Here is a 22,657-nt window from a genome sequence, read left to right as displayed (position 1 = left end):
TTTTAGGTATTTTTTGGAATAAACAATTTTGGAAAAATCAGCTCGAAAAGTTTCCCGGGGCAACCTTGAAGGACAATTGTTATTCGGACTCTCACTATTGTTTAAGGGGCACCTCAGTTGGACACCTGCTATTCGCACCCTAGTTCAGGATAGGGGGACACCCTTCCTTCTTCTCAAATTCAAATAAACTTTTTGGCGGGAAAATATTTTTACGCTCTGGAAAATTTTCAATCAACAAAATGAAGGTGTTATAGGGAGATTAAATCGCTGAAAATTTGTGGTATTGTTCCTGGGACATTTAAAAATCTATTTCAAGTGTTGTGGTCGATTAAATTTGGCTAGAATTGGCTAGGGAAGCCACGAACTGGAAACAGGGGAGAACGTGCAAAGAAGAATTATTCACGGGATTTCTTGTGTTTGCGTATGGCTGAGATGATCTGGGAGAGTTATAACTATTGTTTGATGCGTATAAAGTCTAAACAAGGGAAGAATCAGAGTTGGAAATGCGTGGAGAAATAAAATATCTCAAAATATTCTCTCTTCACTGCCCGAGTAAAGAAGAATTATTTGGAGTTATTGTGAGGGATTTCAGCGTGCATGTGAGTATATAAAGGCTCCTTGGGACGACTACCAGGGGTATCAAGAGTTTGGGGAAGGTTTGGGACGCAGAGGAGCGAAGAAGAAGGATTAACAGCAATTCCCACCTGCTGCTGCTGTTGCCATTAGAGGACCTTGAAGAACACGAAGAACAGACTGCACAGAGCAGTCTTATTTTCCGCAGCATCAACAGCAACAACTAAGTATCGTTGTTTTACAGCACTACAACTCTATCGTTGATTTGTGACGCCTTTTGTGGGTCGTAGATTTACTGTTTTATACTTTTTCACTCTTTTAATCAAATTTTGAGCATCAATTATGTATTTTGAGAACATGATTAATATGAGTAGCTAAACCCCAATACTGGGATGATGGAGGAAGCCGTTCTTTACGCATATGATAATTATATTAATTCTTTTTTGACTACTTGCACTTTTTATTAATCGATTTATGATTTTTCTTAATTGGTTGTGATATCGTATGATGATGTATGCTTGGTCGTAGTGCTTTTGATGCGTCATGCTAGTGATATACAATAAATATTCTAAAAATCTACCTTGGCAAGAATGAGAGTTCTTATGATTTGAGCTATAATTGTTTCGAATAAATATATGCATTGTGTGAATGATTAATGGTGGAATCCTGTGTCCTAGTGTCTATTGATCCTGTGACAATTATTGTATATATATTTTTGTTTTAAAAATCTATTCAAGTCCGAGAAACGAATCCCTTATTTATCCCTTAAAAAATACTATACCATCTGTTACCAGTTGAAGCAATTTGAATAACCATCACTTCTCAAATCTAACAAGCAATTTGAATAACCCTCTCTTCTCAAACTTAACAGTGATGAAAAACTCGAAAAAATGTATCGAAGGTTTGATTAGCTGACAAAATGATTCATTCATGCCCTTCCTCACAATAACATTAGTTGTTTGAATTCATTGTTTCTTGCTTAAATAAAATATAAAATCATTTATGTTGTTTTCTTTTCGCATTAAAACTTTTTCCTCAAATAGGCTACCGGATAAACAACCAACAATACATTAAGAAAAGGAAAAATGAGATCTAGTAATGCATATGTAAAACTTCTATAAAATAATATGTTCAGGACCACCCAAATGCATATATAAGATTGTAATAACTTTTGGGGTTTCAAATTCATCCACAGAACTGGCAATTCAGTGGCTGACAAGTTAGCGGTGGAGGCTAGGAAATCTTCAATTTTTAGTGTTAGGAAAGAAGATATGCCTGCCTTCTTAGATAATCTTATTAGGATAGACAAAAGGAGTATTTTTAAAGAAGGTAGTAGTAGTACTACCAATGTTTCAGGCAGAATTGAAGGTCTGTTGTCTGATGATCACAACAGAGTATGTCCTCAAGTGATAACTTGACAACATTACACCTACCACTATGTTTTTTTTTCCTGTGTATTTGTTTCAATTTTCTTTTGGGTAATATATCTCATCTTTGTCAAAAATAAAATAAAAAATCCTAATATTATTTTAAAGAGATATTGTATAATCGATAATTTATTATTTTATAAAATTTTAGAATAAAGTAAGTTTTATAAATGTATTAATAATATATTAATTTAAAGTATAATTTTTATTTTTTTCAAAAAAAAAATTAACCATTGTTGTTTGACATAAAGTACTTAGGATGTGCAACCATTGACTAATTTGATAGAAATTTCTAGATAATGAAACATTGGAAATTATAAACACAAAATTGGTCAATTAACCCAATAACGACAATTCCTGGGTGAAAAAAACATGTAAAATTTGATATTGTTTAAATGGACGTGAATATAAAAAATATCCAGGATGTAAACAGTTTCATCCTACCTATTTTCAAATATTTTTTTCTTATTTTTAATTTACATCAGGATGCATCCAGTTTCACCCTCGCTATTTTTTAAGTTTAAGCCTGGATGAATCTATATTCATTCTTGCTACTCCCTTTGTTTCAAAAAGACCGTCCTCTATTAGGGGTGGGACTTGGGTTGGTTGGGTGGGTTAGAAGGTTTGGCGGGCAGACCCGAGCTAGGAATCCTTTGCCCAGATTGCCATCGAACCCGTGGAACCCATGGAGGTACTGCCCAAGTCCGCCCAAGTTATGTTCCTCGGGTTCCTCGGGTTGGCCCAAATTTCGCTAGACATTTGAGTTTGTTAATACGATAATAACAAATTTTAGTAATAATAAGATTTAATTGCTCAATTTATCTTAAATATCCAAATAACTGAAGATTATTTACAATAATATAAACTTTTTCTTATTGAATGATTGATTAAAGAGATAGATATAATTTATATTTTCATTATTAGATGTGATGATAATATCTAAAATTACTCTAAATAGATAATAATACCAACTATAAAAATAATTTTATATAACTACATCATAGTTCTTCGGGTTGGGCGGGTTGCTTGGGTTAGAAATTTTCGTATCCATGCTTGCCCAAATTTAACTCGGGTTTATACTTTTTATGCCCAAACTTGCCCAAAGTTTTAATGTACATTGCCCATGTCTGCCCAACGTTCAGGTTGGGCATGGATTGGGTGGGTTAACCCAACCCAAGTCCCACCCCTATCCTCTATTTCATTTTGCTCTGTTTCAAAATTATATCTTGCTTCTGTTCATAGTCATATTTTTCCAATGAACTCTCTAATATACCCTTAAGTTTTTATATTTGTAAAATCTTTTTTAATGGGACCCAATCTAAAATATTAATGAATTTTTGTAATTAAGGAAACAAATATATTCTTCATTCCTTTTTGTATTTCCTATTTACAATCCCATAACAATTTTTGGTAGTTTTTATTACTAACAGTTTTATTGAAATAAATTAGGCAAGTAATTAAGGATAGACATTTAAACTACTATAGTCTCCTTAATATCTTGACAAAGTCAAAGCGGACTGTCTTTTTGAAACGAAGGGAGTTTTTTTTTTTGTGTTCATTTCACCCATACTAATTTTTACTCGTCCATTAGAACCATATTTTAAAAATATTTGGGCAATTGACCCAATTTCTCTATTATAAAAACATTAATATTATGCTACATCCAATGTATTGGCAAACCCTATCTTAATATAAATAGTATTTACCATATAATTTACACATAAATTTGATATGCATGGAAATTATTTTTTAGTTTCTAATATAATTATTATTTTATATAATTCTTGGGACATAATAATGTTTAAGGGAAATTTTTGGAATGTATTATAGTATTATAATATTATCGAATTTATTATTTTAGCACTAAGGCCCGATTCGGGACCATAAAATTCTATTATTTTAGGGAGAATATCATACTATCGAGTATTATATTTAAAAAGTGTTGTTCGGCTTGGAACGGAGATTATCCCGCCATTTTTATGTGTTACGACTTGGTCGACAAAACATCCCAGCCGTAACTGGTAAAAAAACCCAGATTAAATTACAATTTTTAACGGATTTGAATCAATTAAAATTGCTATTGGGGTTGATTATAAAGTTTTCCCGACAATTCATTCATTAATTATAATCTCTTCACTAATTCAATTAAGGGTATATTAAGCATTAAATAAAATAATAGGATAGGATAGGAGTTGTTGCATTCACTATTTACTGACCTGATGAAGCTCCGAAAAAACCAAGCTTGTAGGCCACCCCAATAATTGGATTCTTATTTTTTGTTTTGTCTTTTGTTTCTATACGCAAAAGCCGGATTCAGGCCCCTACCCGAACCCAGCCAGTTGGACCCAACACCGCTCAACCCAACACCGCTCAAGCTTGTAGGCCACCCCAATAAAGTATAACTTACCTGTCAGACCCAACACCGCTCAACCCCTATACAACTAATCTACTACAAATCATTATGGCGGCGGGGATTGAACCATTGACTTCCTCCTTAGTGGAGTTGATGGGATACCACTAAGCTATGCTCTTAGAACCGATAATAATAGGATGGGTTAAAGGACAAAATGCCCCAAAATCGACCCCCCAGGTTTGAAAATGCCCCGGACGTTAGGCAAGAAATTAAAATGCCCCATTCTGTTAGTTTTCAAATTTTGGTCAAAATTGGGGCATTTTCACTACCTTTGACCAGTCAACTATAGTGTGATTTTTCATTTTTGCCCTTCGCAAGAAAAAATACCCGACACGTACTGATATGGTTCTCTTAACACGTGGGCATCTATTTCAAGGACACGTGGTCAAGGACTGACACCTGTAGCAAATGTGTGTTTCGTACGTGTGCTACAGGTATTATCTTCACCAAAATCGATTTTCAGCCACAGAAAGAAATCGAAAGTTCAGAGAGCGATAGGGTTACAGGCGAGAGAGATTGAGAGATTGATAGACGGGAAGGACAAAGGGAACTGCAGATCGATAAGATAGATGAGACGGAGTAGATAAGAGGCAGGTTTTCTCTTCCCGGTGACGAACAGGTAAGTTTTTTGTTCAGAAATTTGATGTTTTAGGGTTTGTGATTAACCATGTGATGAGTATCTTTCTACATTTGATCTGTTTGATTTGGTATATGCTTTACGATTTGGGGTTAGGGTTTGTGAAATTGGTTTGCGATTTAGGATATGTGTTAGGATATTTATGATTTTTGATTTTTCGATTCAGGGAATGTGATTATGAAATTGGTTTGAGATGATGTTGTTATAATCTGAAGTTAGGGTTTGTGACGATTTGAGATTTAAACTGAGTTGGTAATTGCTGCAGGGTGATTTGAGAAAGTAAAAATTAGGGTTTGTTTGTGAAACTGAAGAAAATTGGTATGATTATGAAATTAGTATGATTATGAAAATTGGTATGATTATGAAATTAGTATGATTATGAAATTTGATTGTGTTGTAATTTGATTCAGGGAAAATGAAATTAGTATGATTATGAAATTTTTGGTATGATTACTGTAATCATTAGTATGATTACTGCAAAACATTTCTGTAACTACCATGGCTGCTAACACCCTTGCTGTATTATTTTGTTTCATTACTGTAAAAAAATTTCCTGTAAAAATTTGTTTCATTACTGTAATCATATTATTCAGTGTTTTGTTTCATAATATTTGTTTACAGTAATGATTACTGTAAACTTTGTTTCACTACTGTAATAATTATTGTTTTTTTGTTGGGGAGTTGTTACAGAATGGGTAGCAAGGATAGGAATTTCTGGTTAACTGATATAGGTGGCCGGTTTAGAGACTTGCATATTCTTGGTTGTAAAGCTGGTACCAGTGGAGATGCTTTTATGGCTATGGTAAAGACTAGGTTGGTGAATGAACAAGGTATGAATTCTACACTTGAACTGTTTTTATTTAATGATGAAGAAGGGAATGCATGTGATAAGTGTGAATCAGAAGAAATGTTTATTTCATTTTGGAACAAAGGGAAAGTAAATAAAGATAATTTGGTCAGACTGTGGTTCACTCCAATTATACCTACTCCTTCAGTGAGAGAATGGGGTTATGTTTATGATGCTTCCAGTGTTAGTGGGGTAAGTGGTGTGACTAATTATATCAGCCCAGTGAGGAAGAAAACTGTTAGTAAAAGGGTAGAGGTTAGGAGGAGTCCAAGACTTAATAAGACTGCTACTGTTAGTGGGCTTAAAGATATGAGACCAACAAGACTTGATTTTGAGCATGAAGAGCAAGTGGAATTGACACAAGCATCTGTTGCTGACAACCATGTTCATGAATCTCAAAGTATTCCTACACAGTCATCTGTTGCAGCCAACCATGTACAGGGGTATGAAGATGACCAGGTGAATTTGCCTAATGTACATCAAGATGAGTGTCATCCTGATGACAAGCCTGACTTTCTCTTTAAGGACTATGATGAGGAAGAGGATGGTGAAGATGAAAGTGAGGATGAGAGTGGAGATGATAGTGAAGAAGAAACACAAGAACAGATGAATTATGAAGATTGGGTTTCTATGTGTGCTAGGGTATAGATGTTGGTAATGACCCTGATGATTGTAATGAAGATTTCAATGTAGGTGGCTTTTATGAAGAGCAGAGTGCACCAGTGAATGCATCTTCAGATGAAGATCTTCCCAGCCAAGAAGTCACTCAAGAGGAAGAAGCTAAGTGGGAAGAAGATTTTGGTCAGCATTTAAATGAACCACAACGTCTAGAAATGATAAATGAAGATACTCCTGAGGTCACACCTGGTGAAATAAGTACTGGTATGGCTTTTGGAAGTATGCAAGCTTATAAGGATCATTTAAGAGAATATGCAGTGTTGAAACACAGGGATTTTAAGGTGAAGAAAGGAGATAAAATCAGACACTATTCTTACTGTGCTTACAGGGATGCCCAAAAGTGTGCTTGGATGGTGAATGCAAGAAAGGTACCAGAGAAAGATGATATGACAGTCACAGTCAGAGAATGCAACATAGAACACACTTGTAAAAATCCCAATGAAGACTACAGCAGAAAATGCAATGCAAAATTTGTAGCTAAGTACTTGTTGAAGACGATGGATGTTGCTTCACCAGTGGAGAAGGCAGATGATATAGCTAAGAAAATCATTAGACCTCAGTTGCAAACTGAAATACCAAAATGGGTTGCTCGTCATGCAAGGGTATCATGTTTATGCTTTGTTTTTGTTACCTTTTGTTTGTTTATTTAATAAATTTTGGTATATTTGAATTGCTAATTTTTTATCTGTGTGTGTACACAGAGATTGGTGCTAGCAGAAAGGGATGGAACATTTGAGACTTGTTACAAAAAACACCACAATTGGTCATAGCTGCTACCTCATTGAACCCAAGGAGCATAGGTCATTTCAGCTGGTCCAGAGATGATAAAGATAACAGATTTGAGAGTCTCATTTTGGCGTATAATGCACAGATAAAAGGTTTTATGAATGGTTGTAGATGGTTATTGGGTTAGATGGAGCTCACCTAACTGGTAAGTTTGGTGGTGTGATGCTTTCAGCAACAGGTATAGATGCTCAGAATGGGGTATTTCCTTTATGTATGATGATTTGTATGGGTGAAACTGAAGAAAATTGGTTTATGATGTTAAAAGAAATGAGAAAAAGGATACCAGATATGGCTGGACTGACCTTTATTTCTGATAGAATGAAGGGAATTCTTGAATCAGTAAAAAGATTGTATCCTTTGTCAAATCATAGATACTGCCTAAGGTACATTTAGTTTTGACTGGTAATTTTGTTTAATAATTTTTAAAGATAACAAAAAAATTTTAACAGTGAAATTTATTAATATTTGTCCTTGTTTATTATCTATTTTTTTCAGGCACCTATACAAGAATTTCTTGACCAAAGGATTCAGAAATCCAAGACTTGTACAGCTTCTTTGGCAGGCTGCAAAGGCATACAAATATCATCATTGGGAGGTAAGAAATGTTTGATTATATTGAATGTTCATTTTTTTAGTCAAGCCTTATTACATCAGATTATTTAACTTAGACACCTATTTGTAGGAGGCCATGCAAGAAATAGCAGAGATATCTCCAGATGCATACAAATACCTGATTGATGCAGAACCGAAGTCTTGGGCAAGGTCATGGTTTCCTCATGATGTTGCTTGTGAGCACATCTACTCCAACTTTTCAGAAAGTTTTAACAACATGGCCCTGAAATTCAGAGGCAAGCCTCTCACTCAGTTGGTTGATATGTACACACACTTGGTGATGGTGCTGTTTTCAAATAGAAGAAAGCTTGCTGCAACTTGGCAAGCTGGTGACCTTGTTCCTGCTGGGAAAGATCTCATTAAGGTGATGTGTGATCTTAGAGGTAACTATGAATGTGATCCTTCTGTAGAACACAAAGTGTATGAGGTGACCAACAAAGCTACTGGCAAAGTTTTTGTGGTAAAAGTAGAAGAAAAAAAATGTACATGTAGACAGTGGCAATTGAGGCAGTTCCCTTGCTTGCATGGTGTAGTTGCATTGTTTAAATTGAATCCTAATTGGTCCAAGTGAGTAAATCTACTACACCTACATAGTTGAATGTGGTTATGCAATAAATGAATGATGACTGATTCTATCAATTATTTGTGCAGGTACTGCAGTAAGTACTACACTGTAGATTACTATAGGACAGCCTACCAATGGTCAATAACACCTTTGGGAGACATTGATGAGTATCAGAATAAGGTTTGATACTCAAAAGGACAACCTAGATTAACTTTTAGCCCTTTACTTTTTCCATTGTCTGATTTCAAAAAAAAAAATTGTTTTGAGAATCTTTTCATTGAATAATATTATCTACTTTTGTACTTTTACTTTATTGTATTATTATTATGGATTCTTTTTATTCTCTAGATCTGTGCATTTAAAGTTTACTAACTTCTATTTTGTTTGCAGACTGGTATCAACATTCTACATCCACACAGATTGAGAGATAAGGGAAGACCTTGTGTCAAGAGAAAGAAGTCTTGGTATGAGAAGAACAAGCAGCCCAAAAGAGTAACAAAGTGCAGTGTATGTAAAGGTCTTGATCATAACATCCTTACCTGTCAAGGTCCTCCAGTTGGTTCTAATCCAAAGAAGAAAGGAGTTAGAATGGAATGTTCTGTTAATGGAGATGAGTTTTGTATTACTGCTGCACCAACAAAGAAGATGAGGAAGGCCTTGTCTGCACCAACTACTGCAACAACATCTGCATCAAAGACTGCTACTGCTGATGTACCACCATTTTCAAAGGGTAAGGAAGCTGCTACTACACCATCTTCTTCTACAGCTGGTTCCCAGAAAAAGTGTAAGGCAACTGCACCATCCTCCTCCGCTGCAGTTGATGTTGGATCTAAAAGGAAGGTACCATCTACTTCTTCTACACCTTCTAGTGCCTGTTTTAACCAGATTTTTAATGGTACTGTTAACATTTCTAGCCAAACAATCAACATTACCGAACCATCATCAAAAAGGGTTAGAAAACCTAACTCCAAGTATCAACAATAGAAATGTTGGGTTCTTATTTTATGTATTTTTATGTCTTTGTCTTTTAGCATTTATAGACCTATGTCTTTTAATGGCATACATACTACTAGTTAGTTTATGTTGAAAGTTTTAGCAGACTTTTATTTATGAATCTATGGATTTCCAATATGATAACATTACATTAAGCTTTTCTGACATGAGTTTTGGTTGTGCTTTATCTTCTAATTGTGCACTTTATCTTTAGTTGTGCACAAATTTGATCTTCAATATTATCTAATTGCTTTTGTTTCTTCATAAACATTGCATCAGAAACCCATTGGAAATCTTCACATTCTAGGCATTTTAGGTAGCCAATACCATAATTCCATGATGTTTGAGCTATGTTTAAAATCCTCACCTTTGTTGAATTGCATTTGGGGTTGATACATCTAGTCTGTGACCAAGGACAATCAGAAAATTTGTGATCACCAAAACAAGCTTTACAACCTCCATTGTACTGAGGTGCAATGGATTTAATTGCATCATCAAACCATTCGAAGTATGAACACATGGGATTAGAGCAAGAGAAGAATTTCTTCCCTGAATTAGCACCATCTTTGACCTTTAAAAGTTTACGAATACCATTACAAGGAACTAATTTACACCTTGTGTAGATCCAATGACAATCAATTGATTGATGATTTCTTTCGTTGCACATCTCACATTCCTGGCTTGATGTAGCAGCCATTATGAAGAAGGAATTTTTTTTACTGATTTTTGGTTGGATCATCTTCACAATTTATAAGTCAGGGGAGACAAAAAAAAATGACCGTTATTACAACGGTCGGAATATCACAACGGTCGGAATATCACAACGGTCGGAAAATCTAGCCGTTGATTAGCTAGGATGTTCCACGTGTCGCGATCCTAGCTAGTCATTTAAAAAAACGGTACATGTAATGCCCCAAAACAGGACCCTAGATTTTCATCTTGGCCATACAGAAGGGTATAAATGTCAAACGATTTCCACGTGCGGGCCACATGCTTACGCATTTGACCACTTAACGCTCAGAAACGGAAAACATAACAGAATGGGGCATTTTGATACGGTTTTGGGGCATTTTGATTTCTTGCCTAACGTCCGGGGCATTTTCAAACCTAGGGGGTCGATTTTGGGGCATTTTGTCCTTTAACCCTAATAGGATTCTTTATAAATGCGAAACCTGGCGTTAGTTATTTTCGATTTAGTTAGTTAGTTTGGTGGCTTTGTCGGCCTTTCGCTTTTGTAAATTGAGGTGCTTTAATTCTGTCCAATTTCTTTTATAAATCCTTGTAACTTTTGTCACTAACAAATTATAAATGGGAAACTGTACAACTGGTGATTTTAATGCTTCAAAAAAAAAAACTGGTGATTTTTTCACGGGGAAACTCTTGTTTGGAGTCTGAACATAAATTTTAGCTGAATCACCTGATTCACAAGTCAGTGGACAGAACCAGTTTGGCATTAACAATATCTGTGGCTCACACATTACAAACTGTGGGAAGGATGTTCTGTCGGCACTTTCATCAGTTAGTGCCACTGAGTTTCACTCTCTGTGACTGCGCCAATCACTTACTTATTTGACTTGGATTCCTTGTAATTCGAGAGAATCGAGTTCTCGTGGTCTTTTGTAATACTTGAGAAAGAGTGAAGAACAAACAACGCTCACTGAGGAAGCACCCATAGCAGCACCAGCAACCCATGGTGGTAGCCGAAACCTGACAAACGGGTACAAGGCTCCCGCAGCAATGGGTATCGCCATGACATTGTAAGCTAGTGCCCACACGTAGTTTAAGCGGATTCTGTTGAATGACTTCGTAGAGAGGTCGATAGCAGTGACTACGTCTTCCAGATTGCTTCTCATCAAAACGATATTTGCAACCTCGATAGCTATGTCAGAGCCGGCTCCAATTGCCATTCCAACATCTGCAACAGCTAATGCGGGCGAGTCGTTAATGCCATCTCCAACCATCACCACCGTGAGCCCTTCCCTCTAGTACAACAAAACACAGGTGAGACAAACCATGCAGATATGTAAATGGAAACAAACGATTACGACAAGTGTACCTGTAATTCCCTAATCTTTTGTGCTTTTTCTTCAGGTTTGGCTTCTGCCATGACAAAATCAATACCCACTTCTTTGGCAACAACATTTGCTGTCAGTTGACTATCTCCTGTTACCATCAAAGTCTTTAAACCCATTCTCTTTAAGATTGATACTACTCTACTTGCTTCTGGCTTCACAGGATCTGAGATTGCAATAACTCCCATGACATGTCCATCAACAGCCACAAGAACTGCAGTATGACCCAGACATTGTGCAGCATCCAGGAAATCAATTGCAACACTAGGAATTTGATGGTCAAATTTTTGCATTAGACCTTTGTTTCCTATTAAAACGCGTTTTCCGTTGATTGTAGCCTTGACTCCATGGCCTGTAAATGACTCAAAGTCACAAGCCTCTGGCCAGGTCTGCATCTGTGCATGGTTCTTTGCGTGTTCTACCATGGCCTTGGCTAATGGGTGCTCGCTGTTAACCTGCCTCATAAACAGGCCAAAAAAAAACTCAGATTCACTTGCAATGTGTCATGAATGATGCATATGTTGGTTAAGAAAATAGTTCGAAAGAGGAGTAGCATGTATAACCTCAGTTGCGGCCACCAATTGATAAAACTCTACAAGAGACATGATTGTAAGCAGATTGGTAGTAACAACTGTTGGCTTTCCAGCTGTTAACGTCCCCGTCTTGTCAAACACCACGCAGTTCACCTGATACAGATTTTTTTTTCCCCTCAACATTTAGGTTCAAGGAAAACCAACTTCATTGCAAAGCATGCATTTTTCTTAAGGGCTGAGCAACCCAAGAAGAATGTGCAAAGCATACCTTGTGTGAATTTTCAACAGCTTGGCCTCCTTTTATGAGTACACCCTGAGAAGCACCTACGCCAGTTCCTACCATCACAGCTGTAGGAGTGGCCAATCCTAAGGCACAAGGGCAAGCAACCACCACCACTGATATCCCAAACTGTAAGGCCAGCTCAAACTTATCCATGTAAGATGGAACCCACTCTCCTGGATACAGGCCTAACATCCCCAAAGTGTACCAGCATGCCCATGTCACAATCCCACAACCAACCACCTGCAACATGTAACCAAAAAAAAAAAGAAAAAATTCTCTCATTATGTTATTGACTCGCATTTTGCAGGCGAAAACATCTAGAGGCAAGGCTATGGATAAACTATACCAATGGGACAAAGTACTGCGAAATTCGATCAGCTAGCTTCTGCACCGGGGCTTTCTCCATCTGAGCTCCCTCAACAAGCCGTATGATACGAGAAACTGCAGTATGTGACCCAACACATGTCACTCGCACTTGCAACACTCCAGAACCATTCATCGTCCCACCGATCACTTCATCACCGTTCGCCTTACTAACCCACTTCGACTCCCCGGTGATCATACTCTCGTCCACCTGGCTCTCTCCCATTACCACTAATCCATCTACACTGACCTTCTCTCCCGGTAAAACCTTCACCAAATCATTTTTCTCAACTAGTCGCCTATCAATGACCTCCTCTGCGGTTAATCTTCCCTCTTCATCATAAACCATCAATCTTGCGGTCTCAGGCGCAAGCTTCATGAGTTTCGATATGGCGTCACTCGTCCTCCCCTTTGACAATGCAACTAAATACTTTCCAAGAAGAATGAAGGAAATCAGCATTGTAGTTGTTTCGAAAAAATCTTCATTATCGAAATCTTTCGATGTTGAAGACCTGATCACAACATAGACTGAATAGAAATAAGCAGCATTTGTACCAACCACGACTAAGCAATCCATGTTGGCACAATGCATCTTCATGGCTTTATAAGCTCCAATGTAAAACTTCCAGCCGATGACAAATTGCACCGGAGTGGACAATACACCCCGGAAGAGTGTCCCAAATGTGAGCATATTAACTACTCTTCTCTCCAGGAAACCTTGTTTGAAGGCAGGAATGTAGGAGAATACCATGGACGTAAAGAACACTGGTATTGTGAAGACAAGGCTCCAGAGGAAGCTGCGGTATGAATTTGTGATATCACTGTTTTTCAGTTCAAAAGCTTGTTTTTCTTTCTCGTCAAGAAGTGATGTCTGGACTCCACTGGATTCAAGTTCAGATATTATCTTTCTGGGTCCAATTAAATCAGATAAATAAGAGATGGTTAAGCGCTTGTTAGATTGGTCGAGCTCTATGGCTTCAATACCTTTTAATCTTGCAATGGAGCTGGTCTTTAACAGTTCTTCTTCTCCGACTGAATTCTCGAGTTTGAGATAAAGAATGGTCGTGTTCTCGTCTGAGGAGATTACAGAAACTTCAAAACCCATGTCTTCACTTGCTTCAAGCAATTGAGATAAAGTGACCAAACCGGGATCGAATTCGACTTCAGCTATCTCAGTGGCTAGTGCAACTGTAGCTCTTTTGACACCATGAATGTTCTGGAGGGTAGATTCTATACCAAGTGAGCAGGCACTGCATGTCATGCCCTGGATACGGAAGCGGCATAATGACGAGGACTGGAAGGTGGTGGTGGAGGATTCAGTCATAGGTTGCAGATTTATTTTTTTGTTAAGTGGAATAGTCTCAGTCGTAAAAATTGACTCAGTTTTTTCATTTCATATATGGTGATTTCTTGTACTAGTAGTGTACTATGTACTACTACCAACAGGAAGTACAATTTATGTGCTACACTAATATTTATACTCACTATCCAGGCCAGTGTCTACTGGTAGTGCATTATCTGTTTAACTAACCTTCCTTTTTGTAAAAGCTCTCTTGAAGAATGAAGAATTTATACTCATTTCTTTTGTTTAATCGGGGTATTATTAGCGTATTATAGGAGGATTAAACCTTTCTTCTTTAATCCATACGATACCTTTACAGATACTGCATGACTAATGCAGCCAGAGTTGGCTTTACCTACCTTATTTATCAATCATTTCAAAGAGATAAGCAACCTTTTACCAGTGTTTTGGTGATTTATAAACAACAGGTGCGCAAATTCCTTAAACCGAAAGCGTTAATCTTTCGTGCGCAAATTTTATGTGTTCTTTATTTATTGGATCCCTTAAAACTTCACTGATAATTTGGGTATACGTAATTCTTGAACTTCAATGTCTCAATCTACCTTTCAGGTCATGACTTCTCTTTTTCTCTTATCAAACTAGAAAGAAAAAAAGATCAACTTTCTTTATTTTGAACTAGTGCACTAGATACTACTACTTCCAACATAAGGAAATGATGATGGGTCCTAAACTTTTAATGGTGGTGGTGGAGTCAGCACCAAATTATGCCAAAATTGTTGCTCATTGATATGATTTTACAGGAAAATCAAGTTAGTGGCATTCATCTATGACAAACTCTTTCCTTGTCTTTACCATGGTATATTGGTATATGGTGATGAAAAGATCAATGTCGACAAACCTAATTAACATTCTTGCTGCCCCAGTTGCTCCATCTTCTCCCAGAGATTTAATGACTTTTGTTTTTCACAAAAGATGAAAGGTGCTAATCTATCTATATGAAGAAAATCGGATGCTACAATCCAAATGGACAGTGAATCTTCTCCAACTTTGGCATTTCTTGTGTGTTTCTATCTCTCTCTTTTTTTTTCATGCTGGATTGCTTGTGACTTGTGCAAAATCACAATTAACACATTGCTGCTATTACAAAATGCGAATCTAAAGGCAGGTGGAAACTCTTTCTTGTTGTTTTCTTGTGATCAGAAAACACTGACATTCTGTTTTTTTAATAAAAAATAGAAAAACCTTGACATGCAATATTGTGACCCATACTATGCACCACAGCGGCCCAGAATAAAACCCATCCGATGAGTATATGAAAACAGTCCACCTTTTATGACACCTTATGAATTGGATTCGTAAGAGTTTTAAGTGAATTCTCAAGCGAAGTGATTGACAGCATTTTAGCACTCAGAGGAGGCATTAAGTTTTTGATTGAGCATCAAGTTATCAACTATCAAGTGATAATGTTTGATTCGAAAGTTACCTTTTTGAGAGATTGTGCAAGTCCTTCGGGATTTCAACAGGACGAAGCCATCAAACCAAGTGTCAACAGTGTCAAGCAAGGTCTGCAAAGTCTGTAAAGGGCGGAAAAAGTAGACAAGATGTGTGAAGGAAATCCTCCCCACAGATTCTTGGATATTTTTGCAAACCATGTCCTTCTGTGACATTAAACTAAAATCAATCCTAGAGTAACTCAAATTTAAGGCATGCCTTAAAGTTAAGTTATCCCGTTAGCCCTTTTTGATCCCACTATGGGATGAAAAAAAAGAGAAAAACGAATGAGCAAATGAACCGGATTTATTGGCTTGCCCATTACGATCCAACAAGAGCCGCGCGTTTCTTCTCAAGAAACACGCGGTTCTACTCCAAACGCCAGCTGTTTCAGCTAAGCCGCGCGTTCTACCCTAGCTGCTGGAGGTACCACACAATCCGCACGGCCCTAGTTTGCCCGCCAACGAATATATTTGATCTGTTTAATCCAACAGCTACCTTGGAGTTCTTTATAAATACGTATTTTTCCTTCATTTCAATTACACCTTCTCTACACAATCTCATACCATCTCAGTATCCATTTTTCCTTCATTTCAATCACATCCGCTCTAAACAATCTCAACAACCACAACAACAATCATGGTAACCTTGGCAACAAACACAACAAAAATCCACTAGAATTCATGGTGTCAAATTTAAAATGGATGGAGATGAATCAATTACTCGGATATGTATTATGTACAATAGATCAAACTAATGGTTGCCAACAACATGAGCTATACATTTTATGGAAAGACATTTGACAAACTTCCTGAAAAAACCAGTAACACCAATTCTCGTGATATCGACAAGTTGTCACATCGTTTTCATGCAATTAGCAAAGACGTTAGTGAATATGTAGTTTTGATCATGCAAATATTCCGATGCAAAAAAGAAACAGTGAAGGTGCACCGGATGTGGAACGAAGATGCCGAAAAAAATGGCAAATATCCGACAAAGGTGGTTTTCAATACGAAAGTTATTTCAACAATCTAAGGATACTTACAAAAAATTAATCCATGTGTTGGAAAGTAATCAAGTGCCAACAAGATCCAATTTCGCAGAATTTTCAGAATGACACCTACTTCCTCACCGGAAGAAAATGCATCTCCACATTCCGGGTCTCCAAGTAGTCAGGAACAACATAACACCAATCTGGATGTTAATACCAATGTCAAAAGTATAAGGAGAGGGGGTCAGAAGGCCGGAAAATTAGCGAGAGACATAGCTAAAGAGCAGCAGAATGAGGTTCAAACGAGTTTAATTATTCTGAGCACAAGAAAATCGAGCATCAGGTAGAACAAGATAGAAGAACATGAAAAAGAGAGGGTATCAAGTACACCATCAACTTTTTCGTTTTTGATTGGCGTATGAACCTGTGTAGTACTTTTAAAAATCAAAGATGCGGAAAAGTACACACATACAAGAATTTTGTTAACGAGGAAACCACAACTGCAGAAAAAAATCGGAACCTCGTCCATACTTGAACACCAAACTGTATTAAGCCTCTACAATACTAGCTACTGTCAGACTTCGGACTGGAATGTAGTTGAGACCGAATCTACCCTCCAAGCGACTTAGTTATAGTCGCTCCTTACGTATCTTGAACCTCGCAAGGCTCTATGCAATTGGTTCCTTAGATGAGGTCATTTATAACTTAAGAGTTGCTTCAACCTACGTGAAGACTTTTGATACCAATCTACCTATAATAGATAATCTTATTTGATTTTCCTTTAGAACAAACATCAAGGCTTGATTTATTTATTTTTTTTGCAATAGACAAAGCTAGCAAACCTTACGAATCCGGAATGCTTACACTCAGTTAGCTGAAAAGCCCGAATTCCTAACCGCCTCTCAAGAACAATCGCGAACTACTCGATTAAGAATAGTTTTCAAATATCTATCTTGAGGAATCACGAAGTCTGAGACGAAGAAAAACTTTGTGATTTCTATCTATCTTTCCTGAAAGATATTAAAAAAACCTCGATAACAGAAAAAACAACATCAGGATACACGAGCTATCAAGGTAACAGACATGTCTTCAAGAATCCCCAAGTGAAGTCTTTAGGTCGTAGACCTAATTATGTTTTTTTAGAGGAAAACAAGGTCAATAGAGAGCCACTCGAGCAATCAACTAGGACACAAAGTGTCAGGGATTAAATTTCTCAGTTGAATGAGTGTCTCTATTTATAGATGTTCAATACTCAAGGTTGCTTAGAATTCAAGCTAAGATAACTTGAGATTCAAGCAAACACTTTCTTTATTTAGATGAAACTCTAATTAGGGTTTCAAGTAAGTATTGAGAAGTTTGTCTTGAAATCACATAGAAGAATATACCCAGTATTCCGGGTACGTGAACCGTGTATAATGATAGTTTTTGAAAATATGCCTTTTGAAATTATAAACAATATCATGTTCATTTAAACACTTAAGACTTTAATCAAGATCCACATACAAAAAGTTTTTTAGTGATCAAAGATGTCTTAGAGGTGTTTATGAGAGTCGTAGCAGTCTTTGACCATCTGCTAAACATTCACTAGGACCGTTGGTGAAACGGTTCATGAATCGCTAGGAAGTTCATGAATTCAAGGCTCAACGGTTCGGGAAACTTCCAGCGACTCGTGAACTCATATGACCATGGTTTGTGAACTAGGTTCGCCAATCGTTGCCTTTGCACCAATTCTAGATCACCATGGTTCGCAAACCGGGTTGGTGAACTTTCTCATTCTGAACTTTACGGTTTACGAACTGGTTCACCAACGTTCATGTATTCCAGAAACTCAAATATCCATCGCTTGCGAGATAGTTCGCTAACCTACCCTTCTTCCAAATTATAGTAGTTCTGAATATCTCTTTTTTGATGTTTGAAACCTTCCCAATTGCCAGAGATATAAATATCATTGTTTGGGGTTTTTTCAAAGGATCAACATGACACAAAAACAGTTTTTTGAACAATAAATTTTTTCTAACATAAATTGCTTATAACCAATGAACATCCATTGCTTGAATCATATTTCGAGATGTTTAACAAGACAAGCTTGACTCAAAATTTCTTTTCTTGCAATGAATCTACTATAAGTCATACGATATAGTCTCAAATAGATAAAATGGTAAAGCTCGTGAGTAAATAGAATGGTTAGGTCTTCACGTACTTTGTTGATGAAGTTCTCCAAATATCTTCGTCTATCTTCAGTCTTCGAGGGTAATGTCTGATACTCAACTACCAACTTCTATACCTAGTCTGAGACTTGACTTAGTAGACTATAAATCAAGATAAAATTTTATTCATCCAACATTGACCACAAGCTTGAGATACCAAAATCTCTGAGTTCGACCGAGCAGTGCGCTAGCATAATAGATCGGGGCTTAATTTCTAAAAATTCGTCTTTCGTGAGAACAACATTACAGGGATTTTAATAGGAACCAACTACTCTCCATGAACTCTTCAATAATGAGTTCACGATAACTTATGCAATGGGAGCAGGAGGTGGATAAGGCAACAACTGAATGAACAACAAAACCCGTAACTGACCGATATGAGAACGAGGATCACAATGTCAATGTCTCGGAAGAAGATGAAGACGAATACCGTTTTTATTAAATGTACTAGTTAATTTTAATTTAAATATAGTAGTTAAGTTTGATTTAAATTTGAAAACTAAATGTTGTAGCTAAATTTTAAATGTAATGGTTTAGTTTAACATAGTTGTAATGTAATACTTAGGCAAACGTAAATGTATTAGATTTTAACTTATCACTTAATTTAAATAGTCCCACCACATTAGATTTTATTTCAAAATACATCAACTACTTAAAACATAATAAAATAAAACAACATTTAATTAAAAGAAACATCTTTATGGCTGGGTTTTGATGATCGCACGCAACTTCTCTTCTTGCCCAAAAGTGCGCAGTTAGATATTCTCTTAGCTTTCCATATAGGCCTCGGTTTTGAATTCTTTCGATGGCAAGTATTTTTTTTTTGCAGGAACCCATTGTGCACTACAATCCCCGATCTCAAATCTTCGTCTAGATAACTAGTCTAGGTGGGGTCACGCTGGGATTCCTCAATGACCATGTTATGCAGAATTCTGCAAGTTAGCATAATTTTTTTCATTTCTTGAAGATCAAAAAAGAGACAAGACCCACAAAAAAAGGTGCCCCTAAGTGTAGTCATGACCGTTCAAGGTGAAATTACAGTGCGACACCAGCCCATGTTTAAGATCTTCAAACAATGGTGTTTTTGTAAAACTCTGATATCATTTTGTGAACCCGTGAGTCCAAAAAAAAACATAACAAATCCAACAATCATAAGTACTCGAAGCTTCCAACATTACAGTTGGTTCTTGTTAGAGCATTGCTCGGTCGAACTCACAAGTGTTGCTATCTCAAGCTTGTTGTCAAATTTAGTTGTCAAAAGTATATCTTGATTTCTAGTCTACAATTAGTAAAGTATCAGACTAGGATAAAAATGTAGTTGAGAAATAGTTGATCACAGCAGTCATCATTCCGTTCTACCATTTGAAGGAGAAGATCAATCGAAGCTTTTGGAGAACTTCATCAACAAAAGGTAAGTGAAAATTGAACCACCTATGTCTCAAGTTATATTTTTTTTCTATCATTTGAGACAATGTCGCAAAACTAATTAAACTATTATGCACATACAAGAATTTCGAGTCAAGTTTATCTTGATAATCAGTTCTCGAAATATAATGACTAAGCTTAATGAACATTTGTTCACACTTGATGAATTTCGGTTAAGGACAATTTATTATTAGGAATCAAAATCATGATTCGAGTTTATCATTCGGAAATATTCTGGAACAGTTATATGTCATTGATGTTATCCAGGAATGTCTCGAATCAATATAGCGAGAAATATAGAACTACTATAGATTCGGATACAAGACAGTAGTATCAGTCTTACAAACTAGGAAAACTTTTATAAGTCTGAACCCGTATCACATGTACTCGTACACGTAGCAGAGTAGCTATATATATATATCGACTTACAGATTTGTGGTATACATATTCTTATGTATATCGTATGAGAATCTGTTTGACTCGTGAACCAGATCAATATGCAACTCGTATGCAAACCATTTTTGAACTGTGGTTACAGAATCATGATTAGTTTCCAAAACGGTATGCAAACTAAAACAGTTTTGTGTTCCTGAACTCGGTTATGTTTCCAAACCGGTACGAAAACCGATTTAGTTATGTGGACTCCGGAACCGGTGACAGTCTTAAGGTTTCCAAACCAGTATGCGAACTTAAAAAGTTTAACTCTGGAACTCAGTTTGGTTAAATTTTTACAAACCGGTACACGTACTATGATTGAACCGATTCATGAACGGCAATAGTATTTGTACCTTGTACACCTACTAACCATGTCGATTATGTTTCAAGTGCGTTTAAATTATTTCTAAGAGATAATTTGCATTTGATTAATTCTCTAAAACACTAGCTTATTTGATCACATGTTTGTGACTCAGAATTAATGTCTTATGTGTTCATGAAAATAAAGAATAAGATTTTAAGTTCAAAACGTCTTGTTTCAGCTAACCATGTTGAACATAGTCTTTGTACACGGTTCGGTTATGGTTTTACCTAACCAAAGTGTATATCTTGTTTATGTGAATAAGATTCAAATATTCATTTAACAGTGGATATTGTTTGCTTGGTTCCAAAGCTATCTTAGCCGAAACCTAAAGCATCATATACGTTGAATGTCTATAGAAGGGGAACTTCAAGCAACTGGGATCTTTGAATCCCGACACTACTTTTTGGTGTGTCCTAGTTGTATCTAGAGTCGTCCTCTTCCTAACCCTTTTTGGGTTTAGCGACTACAAAGTCTGCATAGTAATTCGTGAAACCAGGTCCAATTATCTTTCCTTGATAACTCGTGTATCCTGATCTTGTTCGATTATTGATTTATCACTTGAACAAGATTGATATAAACCACAAAGTTCTATTCGTCTCAAACTTTGTGATTCCACGGGTTTTATACTTGTGAGGTGAATCATAACTAGGCTGCACTTCGGGTTGCATAATTCCGGATTTTGAGGTCAGCTAGACTTTGTCTATTGCTATCGATTTACACATCTTTGATCATACTATTTGATTGTAAAAGGAAATCATATATAGGCTTAATCTGTGGGAGACAGATTTGGTTTAAAGTCTTCAATTGAGTTGAAGCAACTCTTAGTTGGTGTGACGTCATCTAAGGGAATCAATTACACGGAGTCCTGATGGGATTCAAGAGGTGTAAGGAGAGTGACTGTACCTTAATCGGTGGGATACCTTTTAGGGCTCAACTACATTCCAATATGAAGTTAATTAGTAGTAGACTAGTGTCTGTAGCGGCATAATACAGTTTGGTGTTCAATCTGGACTAGGTCCCGGGGTTTTTCTGCTTTAGCGGTTTCCTCGTTAACAAAACTTTTGGTGTCTGTGTTATTTCTTTTTCCGCATTATACTGTTTATTTTTATAATTGAAATATCACAGGTTGTGCGTTGATCAATCATAGTAGAGACATATGACCTAGTTTATTAGATACGACTTGATTGACTCTTGGACATTGATCTTTGGTACCGTCCAATTTATCTCTTTGTGGTTATGTTCACAGATTGGAATCTGTAAACGTTCTAATCGAGATAGAGATATAACTCTAAGATATTATTCCTTGATTGAGTTTAACTCTCGGAGTTGTATTGAGTTTTTCCATATAAAATTCCTAAGAAAAAAGTGGTGGTGTATTTTTGGTAACCCTGCGTTTTCAGTTCTGGATAGTGACCCTTATATTGATCTTCCCATTTAACAAGACATGCATCCCACTTCCAATGCATGCAGTCTAGACTACCTAGCATTCCTAGAAAATTTCTAGTTGTGCTTTGGGAAGTGATTACATTAACATCTATCTGAGTAGGTTTTTGTAAGCAGTTGTACCCAAATCATCAACTATTGTCTGCAAAACATTTTGAGATACCTAAATGCAGTTGATTTACCCATGCAGATGTACTCATCTATGGAATCCGTTGG

The 22,657-nt window shown here is 36.6% G+C and overlaps 1 protein-coding gene across 1 annotated transcript; it reads right to left on the bottom strand.

Moving 5' to 3' along the window:
* Window positions 1–10,871: 10,871 nt before the first annotated feature.
* LOC113310401 (probable copper-transporting ATPase HMA5) lies at window positions 10,872–15,317 on the bottom strand. The gene is made up of 5 exons (XM_026559070.1): window positions 12,766–15,317; window positions 12,405–12,659; window positions 12,167–12,289; window positions 11,588–12,058; window positions 10,872–11,513 (listed from the first exon to the last, which is right to left on the bottom strand). Exons 1-5 carry the CDS (start codon window positions 14,104–14,106, stop codon window positions 11,097–11,099), a joined length of 2,607 nt encoding a protein of 868 aa, XP_026414855.1. The 5' UTR covers window positions 14,107–15,317; the 3' UTR covers window positions 10,872–11,096.
* Between the last annotated feature and the right edge of the window lie 7,340 nt (window positions 15,318–22,657).

This window comes from Papaver somniferum, chromosome 9 (genome assembly GCF_003573695.1).
Source record: "Papaver somniferum cultivar HN1 chromosome 9, ASM357369v1, whole genome shotgun sequence".
In the NCBI taxonomy this organism is placed as follows: Eukaryota; Viridiplantae; Streptophyta; class Magnoliopsida; order Ranunculales; family Papaveraceae; genus Papaver; species Papaver somniferum.
The sequence above is the reverse complement of the archived record's forward strand: the minus strand, read 5'-3'. Positions and strand labels throughout refer to the sequence as shown.